This window comes from Salarias fasciatus, chromosome 20, assembly GCF_902148845.1.
Source record: "Salarias fasciatus chromosome 20, fSalaFa1.1, whole genome shotgun sequence".
NCBI lineage: Eukaryota > Metazoa > Chordata > Actinopteri > Blenniiformes > Blenniidae > Salarias > Salarias fasciatus.
This window is the reverse complement of record NC_043764.1, coordinates 21,131,527-21,146,959: the sequence shown is the minus strand read 5'-3', so window position 1 is coordinate 21,146,959 and position 15,433 is coordinate 21,131,527. Positions and strand designations below refer to the sequence as shown.

Sequence of the window (15,433 nt, the reverse complement as noted above, 5' to 3'; positions counted from 1 at the left end):
TTGTGCATCATGATGCACGGTAGACAACATAAGCCTCTTTACATGGCATATGTGCTTTTAATATCTTCAAAGACTTTGTTGTCGCACAAAAAAAGAAAGGTCGGTGTGACTGTGCATTTTCGGCTAAACGTGCGTCGAGCCAGCAGTGACTCATCCAACTTAATTCCGTGACTCCGTGCTTTAGTTTTATGGCTGCAAAGATTTATGGGTGATTTGTAAAGATTTTACTCCATGTCAGGTGTGGAGAAATCTTAAGATGCAATTACTTGCTTCATGTAGGAAAATGAAAGTTATTGATTTTCAGAGTGCCGGGGGATTACATAACACAGACATGTGTAGGCAGGGCAATAAGTCTGATGGGCAAAATCAGACAAGCTGGAGGTGTAGTTTCAGGGTGATGGACGAGCATCTGCTTCTAAGGTAACAGCCGTTGCACCTCTGGTTAATTAATTCCCCGACATGCTATTACTTTCATCATTATTGTTATTAATAATATTGTTATATCGTGAGATTTGTTTAAAATTCAGTTTCTAGATGATGCAAAGTGTTAATGTTTGATCGTTTCGACGGTACAAATGAAGCGTGGGAGGATGAAACTCCCAATAGCACGAACGACACTGACACGCCCAATTCTGGTTGAATTCCAGACTTTATGATGTATTTTCACGATGATTAGTAATGACTGTTGGCCTCCATAGATCATAAATCAATGTTAATTTAAAGTTATATGTATTCAATTTGCAGCAATTCATCAGTTTTTGTACATTTTTAAACTGTTATTTCACACTAAAGCCTATTTTATCGTAGTTCATCACCATTATACTTATTATCAATACAGCCAAAAAAGTGTTTGATTTGTTTTTGAATAGATTAATACAATGCAGGACAACACTTGCTGGTTGGCTACATAGTGATGGACAAATGTTATTTCTTTTGTTATTTTGAACCCCTGACCTTTCAACCACACATTTATACATTTCTATTCGTCTTGCAGTGCTTGATTTAAAGCTGCTCCATCTCATATACCTTAAGACGCGGCAGTTGTGGAGTCTTATTAGGCGGCGGCGGCCTCGCACTGGCTCAGTTCAAGGATAGAGCAGGCATGCGGCACGGAAATCCCCCTGGCTTTCTGTAATTACTATATATCCACACTATTACCCGTTATCAGGACCGGATTAAGTCAATGAGCGCTGGGAGTTCTGCCCTGGTCATCATCAGGAGACCGCCCCAAATCACGGCCCGCTCCCTCCAGGAGCGCGCTGGCCTACAAACCGGCTGCCGGGAAACGTTTCTCCCTCGCAGAGCCACAGCAGTGACGTGCTGCGCTGACTTAGCCGACAGCTAATTTATTCATTTTTAATTCAGATATCGATTTCTATTGTGACGTTAGAGCCGCCATAAGAAAAGCAGCGACGCTGTTATAACAGGGTCAGACTGAAATGGATGGGGACATCAGGAAGACGCTCCACTGGATTAAAATACTGTTTGTGACAGAGAGGGCGCGCCGTGCTGGCCAAAAACTATTAAAAATCACAGCTTTACACTCCTCGGGACATTAATTTTCAACACAGTCTGAACTAAAAAAACACGAGCTGGTGTTTCATAATGCACCTTTTAATAATATAACTTTGTTTTGGTGCTTGTTAGTGAACCTTCTGTGTTATTAATGCTAATATATTATCGGAATTGGAATCAACAGTAACTGAAATCCAAAAAAATAAATGTTGGAAAAATGTTGAATACAGAGTGAGAATGTGTGTACAGACTTCAGTAAATCTGAGACTTTAACTTCTGAACTGAATTGCAATCTGGCATCTGTTTGTTTCTTTACCCACGTCACAACTTTAACTGATGAAGTTTGAAAATGATTCAATTACAAAGTAAACTGTGATTAAAGCCAGGCAGTGCGGTAAACTGAAGTGGCACTGGAGTGTAATGTAGTATGACGCAGAAAATAGAAATACTTGACTTCATTTTATGCTTGGTTGCACAATTAATCTTAATGACTTGAAGGTTGCATTCATGTTTTAGTTTAGGTCTGCTTCATTGTGGCTCTGATGAGGGGTGTTTGTGTGTGTGTGTGTGTGTGTGTGTGTGTGTGTGTGTGTGTGTGTGTGTGTGTGTGTGTTCCTGCTCATATGCGTGCACACGCTCAGCTTCAGATGGAAAAAATAGAAACTTTTTTTCAAACACATTCAAGTGAAGTCAAACTTCAGCAGAGTTCTCATCAAGTTCTTCAAAACTGAGATTATATGAGAAGCGAATTTTAAAGAGAGCGGATCCAGCGGTGCTGGGTCTCACTTGGAAGTCGTTACGTTGTGCGGCGGGACTCACCTGATGTCGTCCTCGTTGGCGAAGATGATCACGACTCGAGCGTTGGGGTTCTCGCTCAGCCGGCGAATGATCTTATCAAACTCTCCCACTTTCGGCTCTCGTGGAATCTTCACCGACTGGGAAATGCACAGGCCGCCTGGTTGGACGACAAATAAGAAAAGTTTCCGAATTAAAACAATCCCATTAGAAACTTTTTAGCCGAGGCGCTATTTCAGGGTTATAAAACTCCTGCGGTTCAATTTCATCTTTCTCGACTGTTTTCAGTCCTCTGGACTCTTTCATGATAGATGCACTATTAAATGTGTACAAGAGCCATATTTCACTGCAGGAGGGATGCAAGGTATTAAAAAAAAAAACCCTTTTCTTGGACCACAAGGGACAGCTAGAAGACACTGGTGACCCATCAATTCAGGTTATAGTCCTGCCAGTGAGACAAAGGGAATTTGCTTCCATTTAGAAGTACGTACATTCTGTAATTGAGAGGATTCTCCTCTGCAAACATGAACTGCTGTTCACAATGTTTTATTGACAAGTAAAGATTGTTTTGAAAGACAAAAAAAAATTCTGTGCTCTACTTAAAATTTAATTCATTGAGAGGCGTGTAGTGTTTCCCGTTAAAGTGGATCTGATTATCTGGTTCAGCACAAGTTAGAAAAATATCTAAACCTGATGATATCTCGCCGTACTTCAGTTTCAGGAGCATATTCAGCCTCTCAGAGATCCTCTGCTAATGAAAACAAGTCTAAAGGCGGCACAGGATCTTCCCCGGTCTCCAACGAGCTTTTTAATTCCCAGTGCAACGTTTCAGGATAACAGAATGCCACGGAGAGCGTGTGCATGCTAATGAATTCCCCTCCCGTGACCCGATGAGCGATCAATGAACGAATAACACCCTGTGGTGCAGTTCACGGCGGCCCAACTCAGGCCGTAAAACAGAACCCAGCTCGGCTCGGACACTAATAGCTCGGGAAACTGGAAATATGAGTAAAGAACGGCGAATGCCGTTGGATTAGCAGCGACGCTCGCGGGTACAAAAAGTCACTTCCGGTTAAGTCAGTGAGGGGTTTCAGCCTGCGCCGCCGTCCTGATTGTACGCTCTGCATGAATTTAATGATGTTTTCTTTTTCTTCAGCCCTTCGCTTCCGCGATTCCACCAGGGACCGTTTGTCACTGAAAGCTGCGTGTATGGGTTTCCTGTGGTCACGCATGTCACACGCACAGCACAACAGTCCTGGCTTATGTACGTTCACTCGGCTGGTTAATGGATTAGCCGTTCCCTCGCTGGAGGAGCGCGTGCGGTCCTTTGTGTTTACTGGCCCGTGTCTTGTTGTTGTGTGTTTGGGGATGTTTCAGTCTTCACTCAGGGGGGACTTTCTTTTATTTGTTTTTTTTTTTAGTCGCACAGTCCCTTAAAGCCTAATCTGTTTGCTTTCTGTTAACAAAAGCTGACTCGAAAGTGACGTTGGAGACAACTTAATCATTTAACAGCCTCACAAGTCAAAGACTCCAGAGCGGATATTATTCCTAATGACCAGGTGCCAGATCTAAACACAATACCTCTGCCCATAAGTACTCATTTTCCATCTCACACCGTCATATTAGCCATTTATAAGAAAGGTAGCCTTTTGTTGGCTTCTGTGAATGATTTTAAAACCCTTTGCAAAGCAGGTTTCTTTTATTAAAAGTATAAATGCTTAAATATAATCTGTTCTTCTAAATGCAGCAAATTAATGATGCCTGTTCGATTGTTGGTGAAATACCTGCTAATGTGACACAATCTGCACTGCTTTGTGTTTATTTACAAGTAGGCGTTGAAGCAAACGTTGGATGCAGAGATCTGGGCATGTGAGCGGTTGATGAATAGCATGCATATGTCCATTTAGGCCCATTGACTGGGAGGATTTGAAACACGTGCGCAATAATTGCTTATCAGGGCTTTGCAATATCATCATTTGCAATGTAAATATTGTATGTTTTCTTGCACTATGCATTTATGCTCTGCATGGCAACATATTCGGGCCAGTCAGATGGAGCCTCTCACTGCCCTGGATGCCAGACAGCTACGGAGATGCCAGCCAGGAGAGAGCGCAGTGTGCACTGTGATAGCTGAAGGGACAGACACGAACCAGGAAAATGTGATCGAAGATGAATTCGGAGCAAAAAGTGTATATGATTTGAAAGGACAAGCTCAAAGCAGGAAGACATCAATGTCATGTACTTATTTGAACTATGCGTTTATCTCAAGTCATTGCACAGCTCATTCATGCAACTGCTTCTGTGCAGACTTGGTGCTCGTGAACTTTGTTCTTATGCACTCAAACACTCGACTTTAACGTATTTCCTTTTTCGTGCCCGGGCCGTTTCACGAAACAATGAAAGTATACAAGAACCAGGAAGCGATTCCAGCGTTTCCCGGTCCACTATTTGTGTACCTTTCTCCAATCTGTGTGCTCCTGATTGTTGAGTCTGTGATTAAAGTGAAGCAGGGGTTTATCTGTCTGCCTCTCCTTGTCATTACACTTACACCACATGGGAAATTTAGCAGCAGCATAGCAGCAACCCTGCTCTCCGAGACTCTATCAATCATTAGATTCTGTGTCTTTGCCTCACTGGTACTTCAGCCTCCCATTCCCCTAACATCTGCTATATGGAACAAGAGCACTCATCCCTTTCTTTTCTCCTCTTCTCACTTCAGAGCAGCAGGCTGCAGCATTGCTTAACTTCCAAAGAGAATACCCGCAGAACCGTGGGATATAAAACTAGCCGCTGGGAGTTGAAGCACACTAAACAGGCTCCTCCACTGAGCCGCTGTCATAACTCTGTTAGTTGTAGGGGAGACACAGTGATTTGTTTTATTGCAGACACCATCCATCCATCTGTCCACAAGCCCCGCTCTAAGAATAGGATGGTTAAAGACACAGTCCCTTGATGAGTACCCCAGTTCAAATCCCAAGACTAAAAGGAATCGCCGAATGAGACACTCATTCTTTGAATCTTTTTTAAAAAAAAATGTGAAACTATCTGTACCCAAGTTTGCTTACAATAAAATGTTTGGATACTGAAACAGGTTTCGCTCAAAGATTCATTACATTTTCACACAACTTAAGTGGTATTTAATTAGGGTAATTACCATTCTTTCGAATTATATTTTTACATTAGTATTATATAATGAAACGTGTCTCTTTATGGGGTTCAGATCTTCTCTTTAGTGCTAAGCTGATTCCATTTTACCGTCAGACAGGACATATTCAGGAACATCTCTGTAACTTATCCACAAGCCACTTGTCATTACTTTACTCGAACTGAACCAGAACACCAAAGTTATGGCTGAAACACAAAAACATGCAGGGAAAGACAATTACGGAGCTAATTATTACAAATGTGGCACGTATATAGGGGGTGGGAGGGGGGGCAGGGATTGTCTCCAGGTACACGTAGGACTGTCTGCTGATTAATTAGGGTTATACATTAAAATTACTGGAAACTGGTCTGTGCAGATTAATAATCACTGGCTTGTGTAAAAACATGCAGGACAACTGTGTTTTGCAGTATTTACATGAAGCATTAATTAATCTTCAAGCCGAGCCGGTTTGCTAATTTTCCCTATGACCTGTTGCACTTTTTTGCAACAAAAAACTCCCCATAGGTTACCTGCTCATCAGCTGAAACTAATGCGGTGCAGCTCTGTCGATGCTGCAGAAAACTTCCCGGGCGGTGCGCTTCTCTCCCCAACACTCATTCTGTAAAACTCTTAACTTCTGAGCCACGTCTGAAAAACCACCTCTAAAAATACCCGTTGCTCAGGAGACTGCCGGCTTCCTCTCTTGTGTCTGCCATTGTCAGCCTCAGTCTCTGCTCTCCTAATAGCTCAGAACACTAATATTCCTTCTCATTTGTCACCTGTGGGAGAAACAGTGCTGCCATAAACATTAAACACTCCCAGGGACACCGGCTGATTGCAGCTCGGCTCGCGTGCCAGCTGAGTAGTAGTGCACAAAACTCGTCCAGGTGGGCGGCGCGGTGAAGGTCCGGGCTTATAAAAAGAAACATTTTTTTGGTAACTTCGTCCAAGTGAGTATATTCACAAACACATCCTTTGCAGCTGCAAAGCTGTGGCGGCCTCAGAGAGGTGGAGAATTGACCAAATTGATGGAGGTTCTGCAGCACCGGTGGTCCATCGGTTTTCTGCTGCTGGAGCTTGAGGAACTGTCACTTTCCCTCGGCAGTGCGAGAAAACAACAGCACCCGGGGTGGTTTCATGGCAGCTGATGATTTATTAGGCCACAGACACAATCAGCGAGTGGTTAGTGGACGCGGCTTTGAATTCCTGTCTCTTTAAAACTGCAGCGTTGTTACATCAATCCATTGATAGGTGTGTACAAACTGTCTTTTTTTCTGACTGTAATCAAACGTACCGATCAGCACCGGCGCTATGATCACACTGGGTCATTTTGTCCACAGGCTGCCAGATGATATCGAAAGCAGTGGAAAAATGTCAACAACCAAATCAAGGTGATGCGGACGGGACTAAATAGGGAGATAAATAATGTCACCATCTGATTTAGGAAATTGGGCACCGAAAGATTTATGCAAATCATTTGATAAGAAGCTCGTGATAAACAGACAATCTGCCCGGTGTTTTGCTGCCTTTCATCCGACGCCTGCTGAGACACTCACTGGCCACTCAGAGGGAGAGAAAATGGGTGGAAGGAATCGATTCTCAGCAAAAAGAAGAAGAAAAAAAAAGAGCTAGCAGCACAGGTAAGAGCACAACTCTCACAAATCTGACCAGTCCTGATAGCGAGGTGTCACCTCAGACGAACCGAAGGAGGAGCTCCGTGTTTTGATATTCAGACTGGCTCTGAGAGTGTATTTTTCACTTTCTGATCATTAAACAGTACATGAGCGTAAATAAAGCAGGTGTTTTAAAACAGTGGACTGAAATAAGAGGAAAAAGAAGCCCTGGAGTGGAGAGATTCAGGGTTAGTTCCCTCCTCAGGCAGAAAAGTGTCCTGGGACTAGACACAAAATCTCCAACCTGAGGTCCTGTTCTGGTACTGAAGCTGAGCACTCACCTCATTGTGCAAGACTGGAGGGATTTAAAAAAAAAAAAAAAAAAAAAAAAAAGAGCTTCATCCCTAGGGCATCAATTATAGTATCATAATCCATTACAATTATTATAGACTGCTGAGCCACAAAGATGCCCTAAATTGCCAGATTTGTTCCATTATTGCAATATTAACATCAGAGCTCAGTGGAATGAAAGCCAGTAAATGGGCAGCTCGGTCCTGCAACATGTGGGAGCCGGCGCGGATGAAAAGCATGTTGTATGAAAGAAGTATTTGGAAGCGATTGCACATCGTTTCAACCACATGAATAGCTTTCATATTAGAGGGGAGAAGATGAATGGCCCCTGGTCCACCTATGTATCAATGCAATTCATCTTTATTATGCCAAGCATCTGTGTCATTTTTCATATCTGAAACATTTATCTACTGCATTAGATCAGAGAAGTCCTTCTATAGAAGCTGCCCTCTGTCGATGTATGTGTGTGTGTATATAAGCTGTATGGTCATTTAAAATTCATTTGGAGCACTGTGGAGTGACCGGGTGCATTTTTCTGCACGTCGTGGAAAGCTTATCAGAGACTTGCTGAGTCCACAGGTAAACACCTGAGAGCAGCTGTGGACTGGAGGCTTCGATGAGCGCCGGGCTCACCGCTGTGTGCTGCTGGGAGAATGAGGCCGTGTTGTGTGTGGGGATGGTGGGGGTCAAGTTTTCTCCTCTCGGACATCACCCAGCACCACACAGATGCATGCATGGTGGAGATAAATGTTCCAAACAGCAGACTGGATTCAGACAGGACAGTGAAAACAGGCTGACCTGTATGTTGTGATCAAATATATCAGTGCAGTGCATGGATCTCTCTCGATCAATCTATCGATCTACGGCCATGCCACAGAATATCAAATCTTCTTTGGTCAGAGTTTGTCAAACCATCAATTTGCAAACATTAGTGAACTAACTCTCTATTATTTGGTTTTGAAGAACAACTGGATTATTAGATGCAGATGATCAAGTTGCATTATTGTACAGTAACTGTTGCACAAAGTCATTCAGCAGTAACATAATGTCATCAATAAAGTTCTTGTCCTCTATGATCTAAGCCACTGTAGATGCAGGTAATTATCTGCTCTAATATATAGCCTATTTTATTTTAATATATTTAAAACAAGAAAATCTATAAAATCTATAAAGCATATCTCCAAACAGGCTTCAAAACGTCAGCCACGCTGGCAAAACCCCGCTGTTCACATTTAGACTGAGTGGTGTGTCTCACTGGAGTTGCAGCTTTGTAATTTGCACAGTAATTTAGGGAAAATGAAAAGATTTACTTCAAATAATCTGGTCCAGATGAGGCAGCGGCTTTCCAGAAATGGTCACCAGAGCACTGAATGCTATGTGTGTGAACGGCTTGGTTGGTGAAGAGGAGCCGGATCTGGACTTTTGCCTTAAAAGCTACTTTAATAGTCTGCCAGAGGTTGGCTGACAATCATGCCTGGATGGCCTGATTTCTTACCTCAGTATGTGACAAAACAACACGCTCTCAAAGCATTCGCCAGTGTGCAAGGTGAACTCATCCTTATACACACACACACACACACACACACACGTTATTGACAGAGTCCATGCTGGGAATAGCATGCAGCCCCGAGCAGAACATATAATGAGAAGGACTGAACCTCTTCTAATTGTAGAAATTAAACCAAAACAACAACAACAAAAAAAGGTCTGCTTTCCAGTTAAACAAGTTTTGCAAATGAAATAAAATAGTTCTTATGTTCTGGAAGACCGGTGGAGTTAGTTAGAAGTCATAAACATCTTGCTGACAGGACTAAATGTTTTTAAGAGAAAGAATTATTGGTGGGAGTCCGTTAATAAATGTCAGCGCCCTCAGCTTCATTGAGGTGATACCAAAGGCTGGAATTGCTTTGATGATATGCAAACTATTTGTTGTATATTCGGCACACAGTCATGCTGTTTTCCACGCTTACATCCCAGTTTTGTTTGTTTTTTAATTAACTTCTTCCTCCCTCCACCAGGCCAAGCAACTCCCTCTCATCCGATTCACGCAACACATCTGTCGGTGTTTAGTCCGATGCATCTGCTGCATCTCTATTGTTGCATCTGATAGACAAGAAAGTGCTTTCATTAAATTAAACAAGTTACAAACAACAAGGCCGCCTGTAGCCGCAGACTCCCGGCACGTTCTCCTGTTCTGACTTACTCACGACACTTGGCTCCTGCTGCGCTCCAGCTACCTAAAAAACAGCCCCTCTAGGCCTTCCCTCTAGCCTCTCTACCAAATTAATGACTAAGCTCAAAATATGGCGAGGTAAACAATATTCAATATTTCATTTCAACTAATTAACGCCTGAAAATAAAATGCATTTCAGTTGATAAGGTCTCTGATCGGTTCGATGGGACCAGATCAGATGAAATGTTGCATTTGAGCGTAAAAATAAGACACAGGTAGGTGTCAAGCTTAATGTGCCATCCCATCATAAATCCGCTCATCCTGCTTCTTCACTGCTTTAGCCAGCTCAGGCTCGGGGGGTGAGGCGCTGCAGCCAGTCCCAGCTGGTACGTCACACGGATCTCCAGACCAACACAGGGAAAACGCTCAGATTCACATCGACTGGCAGCGCAGCAGTCACCAGATGCTTCTGGACTGTGGGAGAAGATTTGGATAAAACCCTTACACACAGGAAGAACTTACAAACTGTGTACAGAAAGACTCCCTATACCTCTAGAGTAATATATTCTTAGTGTTACCACTACAGCACTGTGCAGCCTGAGAAAAATCCATTCAGATTTATTTTCTATTATAAAATCATTATAACTGAGAATAATCTAAAACATGGTGCCAGAGGTTTAACTGCTGAGTATGTCGAATAAATATTACTCAAGCCACATGATTTTGTTGATTATTGTTCTCGACTTAAAGAAACGAATTAAAGTTCTGCCGGAGAATCTAGTGCATGTGAGTATTTATTAAGATATTTCTGGTGACGTCTTTCCAGTAACAGTTTGACCATTGGCTGTGATCTTGTCCGACCATGAGAGAACCCTGTTCCAGCACATTTGCTCCTCTTTAGATCAATAAGCCAGGAACCATACGGCTCCTCTGCAGCCTGACTTCATGTTGCTGAAAGAAAGTGGTGCTGCTGAATATTTGGGTATCAAAGGAGCAGAAGATGAAACAAAATGATAGGAAGCAATTTTCCAGATTGCTGTGTAGTCTTTCATAATGGGTTTCAAATATACTCAAGGGGGGGGGGGCGCTCTGATGTTAATGAGAAAGACGTCTGCATGGTGATGTGTGAAATTAGACCAGATTAAAGAAGACTCCGATGCATCTGCCTATATTCTCTCTGTCAGGGGGCTTATGCCACTGATTTTTATATCAGATTATCTTAAACACAGCCATTTTTTTGCAAACGCTGACATTCTGGGATCCATCTATTTATCATGTATGCGCGTGCATCAGCCACTATGTGCCGCACGCTGCGTGCTCATGTTTCTCCCTAATTCATTCTTCACTCTTTTTCATGTCCACATACATTGGAAAAGGTTCAGATGAAAGCTTCCCTGGCTGCATGCATTACATACCGTTTACAACCCCGATAACACTGCATGGGCACTCTATTTTTTTTTCCATTGTATGTCCACAACACTGAAAATACCATTAAATTTCGCAATAACTCTTCATCGAACAACGCCTTTTCTATTGCCTACTATACTGTAGTAAACACGTAAAGAAACCTCAGCTGTAAAGCCAGGCTGCTAAACATCAGCATGTTAACACTGTCACTCTATTGTTGCGCGTAGCTCAGAGAAACACCGTACCATTGTTGTGTTGACCTCCATCGTGTTCGATGTAAACATGTTTTGAACACGCACTGAGGTCAGGACACGTGAAACAACTTTCCTTTGTTGTAGGAAGAAAGGAAGTGTGGGCGCAATAGTCGAGAGTAGCTGCTAAATTGACTCTTATGAACTCCAGGGGTGTAATCTTTGGTCTGTGAAACAAAAAAAAAAAAAAACAAAAAAAAAAAAGAAAGGAAAAAAAATCCACTCAAGCTTGTATTGATGACTGTGCTAACAACTAGTGAAAGTCTATATGAGCCCACAACAAGATGGAACTGTGGTTACACTGCGGCCTCAAAAGTTGATGGATCAACTGAAAGTATTTGTTGGCATGGCTATTTTCTTAAGCCAAATGGCAGCCGGTCCTGGTATTACATCTGTCAGCAACTCTGCTCTGATATCAGGCCGCTGTAAGTCCCGGAGGGAAATGGACCCGCTCTCTATTTATCCCCACGGTGCAGGCCAGGCTCATGAGGGGCAAGAGGGCAGGACTGACAGAATGTGCTATTTTCTACATGTAATTCGTCCCACGTTGTTTCTTCAGTCTGCTGCAGGCTGCAAACACACCGCGGTTCCACGGCCATAGGTTTTTTTCACTTTTGTTTTTGTAAGTATTATGACATTTTCAGAAGCTCTTATCTAACTAAATTAGACACTGTGAAACCGTTGTGACTTAAGAGAGCAAACATTGTGCTATGAAGCAGCAGCAATCTTAATAACAGCACCTAATTCATTATGTTTTAGTGTTCTTGTAATTCAGTTCAATTCAATCTTGAGGTCAAGTGTTTTTTTTTTTTTTTAACCAGCAGCCTGGACAAAAACGATCAAAACATATTTTAAAATCTAAGTAAAGCAGAGAGGTCACCTCCCAGGGATCTGAAATCAAACTAGTATTTATGTTACAAACGAGGCTGAGTTGTGGTTAAAATGATTTCCCTGTTCTGATCACCTGTGAAACCAATTTTCATAAACAACAAAGACTCAAGATAGACGCCACATGTGGCCTTAACGCTCACTAGTTTTACAAGTTAAACAAATCAATCAGATAAAATACCTGGAGTAAAAACTGTTTTATCAACACATACAGCTTTTGAAATCAGTCTCCTCATTTTAATGAGGTATGATCGTCATCAATGTGTAATAATTTGGTTGAAACAGGAAGAAGTGCCCAAGTTACCAAATATGGTCACTTTCCTGATCGAGACTGATAAATGATGATTTCTGCTCGAAGCACCAACAATCTGAGTGTGTCTACAAAAGCGTCACAAATCCACCCCTGCCTTTTTTTTCCTTCTTTTTCCGAGCTATTTCCCACACTGTTATAAAACCAAGGCTTTTGTGCACACATGACAGTTTGACCTGAGGGTACACACTTCATTATAAAGACATTTTGTTAATGTTTTCGTAGCCTTTGAGAAAGAACCGTGTCTTCTTTTACTCTCCTCATTGTCAAACCATTGAGCTTTTTTTTTTTCCTCTTTCCTTTAATTCCCTCATCCTGAATAAGACGACGAACATGGCTTCGGGTTCTGGGGCAGCTATAAGTTAGATTCCTGAATGACTGAATGACATTTTCTCTAACGGAGCGCGGCTGATTTGGAAATCAAAGGCAGACCTCTAAGCAGTGTGAAATAAGCTTTTCCATGCCACTCTGACGCGACTCACCTGACAACCGTGGGACTCTCCTCTCACCGAGCAGAATACACACAGCAGCGCTCTCGCCGCGAAAGTGTCATTAAAACCTCTGATGAGCAGTTTAAGACGTACGCCGCTTTCTCTCACGGGGCCGAGCAAACAGCAGCGGCGCCGGCGTCTGCTCGGGGGTGAAGAGCTGCGCCGGGCCTTGGGAGACGCGCCGTCGTCGTCGTCTCGGAGCAGCTGAGCACTTCACATGCTCTGCCGCCTATCAGGGCGGCTTCGGCCTCCGACAGCATGTAGGTGAAATAATGGCTGACAACAGGAGCTTCAATCTCTCCCGGCACATCACAAGGCGCTTCTTTATCGGGGCTTCAGATGTGATAAATTGCTTCTTTGCCTTGCTGATATTTGTCAGGGTAAGCTGGCGGCAGCAGGTGGAGTGCGGTCACAGACAAAGAGCCGCGGCACTGGAGCGGTTCTATCAGCTCCGTGTCTGAACATGCTCAGGATTCCGCCGACTAATGTCCACACCGCCGTGTAGGACTTTGCTCTTTTTTTGCTTGGATAGGCGCAAACTTTTTTTTCCATTATTATTAAAATGATAAGCTAACATTAAAGGTTCAGTCTAACTTTGTGTAAGAAAAGTTTTAAGCTGAACACCAAAAGCTGCAACAGAAAGATTTTTTTGGGGATACACTTCTTTTTTTTTTTTAGTATAGCAAAGGAGCACATTTTGTTTCTTTCACTACTGATATGAATAATTAATAATACAAATCCAGTTATGAGAATTATTTTGAAAATCAATTACTACAATCAGATGCTATTTATTTGCTGTAGCATTCATTACTGATATTTACACCTTGTTTATACAATAACTCTTCAGTTACTAACATGCGATCTGATTGTCAACAAACACAAATATGGTGATTAACATGCAGTCAGCTTGATTTTGCTGCCTGTGTAATGAAGATCTCCACACACGACGTTGCTTTTTCTCTCAGGCGGGAGCTCATACGGCTCACTTGATGAGTTGCTCTTGCAGAGAGGTTGATGTCAGGCTTCAGGTATCTGCTGTTATTTATTGGACCGTACACCGGATCGGTCCTGATATCCAGCAGTGTTATGAGCATCGCTGCAACTGTGAATATTTTATGATGTGACAACCGACAATTGATTGTTTTTGCCATCTCGGAGTCTCGGAGCAGATCCCAGCTGACTCCGGCAGGGTCCAGTCTGGTCAGGCTGCTGGTCCATCACGGACATGTACAGTCACTCCTATGGAAATGTAGTGACTGTGGGGGGGGGGGGGGGGGGGGGACCAGGGCAGAGGGAACTCATTCACATAGAGGGAGAACATGCAAATTTAAAAAGGTTCTCAAGCTCAGACACAAAGGAGAGATTTTCGTATTATTTCGTTAAAAGTACATATCCAGGACAATTATTAGCACTCAGATGTATGGCGACTGCCAAAAAATGCCATAATGATCCTGATGATAGTAATCCACTGCAGATGTAATAGAGGTTTCATGACAATGTTGCATTAAAGACTGCCAGCGACTGTTATTTCTCTCTATGAATTTCATCCAGCAGCTCCTAACAGCGGAATCATTTCTTTTGCACTATTGCAAGATTAAATCTTGGTTGGTTCCTTATATTACGGATGACAAACTGCTATTTACAAACCGCTTGAAAAGAAAAAAAAAAAAACTTGTTTAAAATATTTGTGGAAGAAAATACTGTCTTTATTTCTTTCCAAATTATTCAGCAGCGGTCAGACTGCGCCAAGGTTCAGGCGTCCCCTGAGCTGCAGCAGCAGCAGCAGCATCCAGCTAACCCAAGGTTTTTCCATTTTGTGATGAAGTGTCTTCACCTTTAATGCTGCCTGTGCAGGCCCCAGGACAGACAGCGGCCCGGCCTGTGTAGCAGTGCATACAGCTTCTTGAAAATACAGTAATGAACAATCCTCCGATGAAACCCGCCCCCTCCCTCCTGCCCTTTATGCTGCTGCTTGTTGTGCCCGAATAAAAATCTGAACACCCTCCCGAATTTGCGGTGTAAACACGTTTAAATATTTCTAGGAACAGCTCGAACTTAATTGTTTATTAATTCCAAACTTGATTGCGACGCTTGTTTAACTGCAAACACAAAATGTCTCATTTGCATACTTTGCAGCCGAGCTCTGCGTTGGGTGAAAATGCCAGGCCGCTCTCAGCCCAGACAAAGTATTAGATGGAATGAGTGAGGAACTTTAAGCTGATGAAGTAAACCTGCAGATTTGCGGTCTGTGACGTGACGGCAACTTTGGGATATTCTGTCACACAGTGTTGGAAGTCTCTGTGACATGATAGATATAAAGCATATTATGCAAATAGAAGATCTGTGGCAAAGTCTTGACAATCTCTCTCTCTCTCTCCGTCTCTCTGCACACCTGCAGCTAAAACCCTTCATTGATTTTCAGACTGTCACAGGAACCGAGTTCCAGGTGGTTGAAAGTAACATAAAGCAGCCTTTGGAAATGTAGCCGTGACAG

General features: G+C 42.8%; 1 protein-coding gene across 2 annotated transcripts in view; it reads right to left on the bottom strand.

Annotated features, from left to right (window-relative positions):
* LOC115407652 (metabotropic glutamate receptor 4) overlaps positions 1-15,433 on the bottom strand; it is a 148,735-nt gene that overhangs the window by 41,834 nt on the left and 91,468 nt on the right. For both annotated transcript variants that reach the window (XM_030118083.1, XM_030118082.1), the window contains exon 3: positions 2,335-2,470. In XM_030118083.1, coding sequence (XP_029973943.1) covers positions 2,335-2,470 — 136 coding nt within the window. The remainder of the gene's footprint in view (positions 1-2,334; positions 2,471-15,433) is intronic.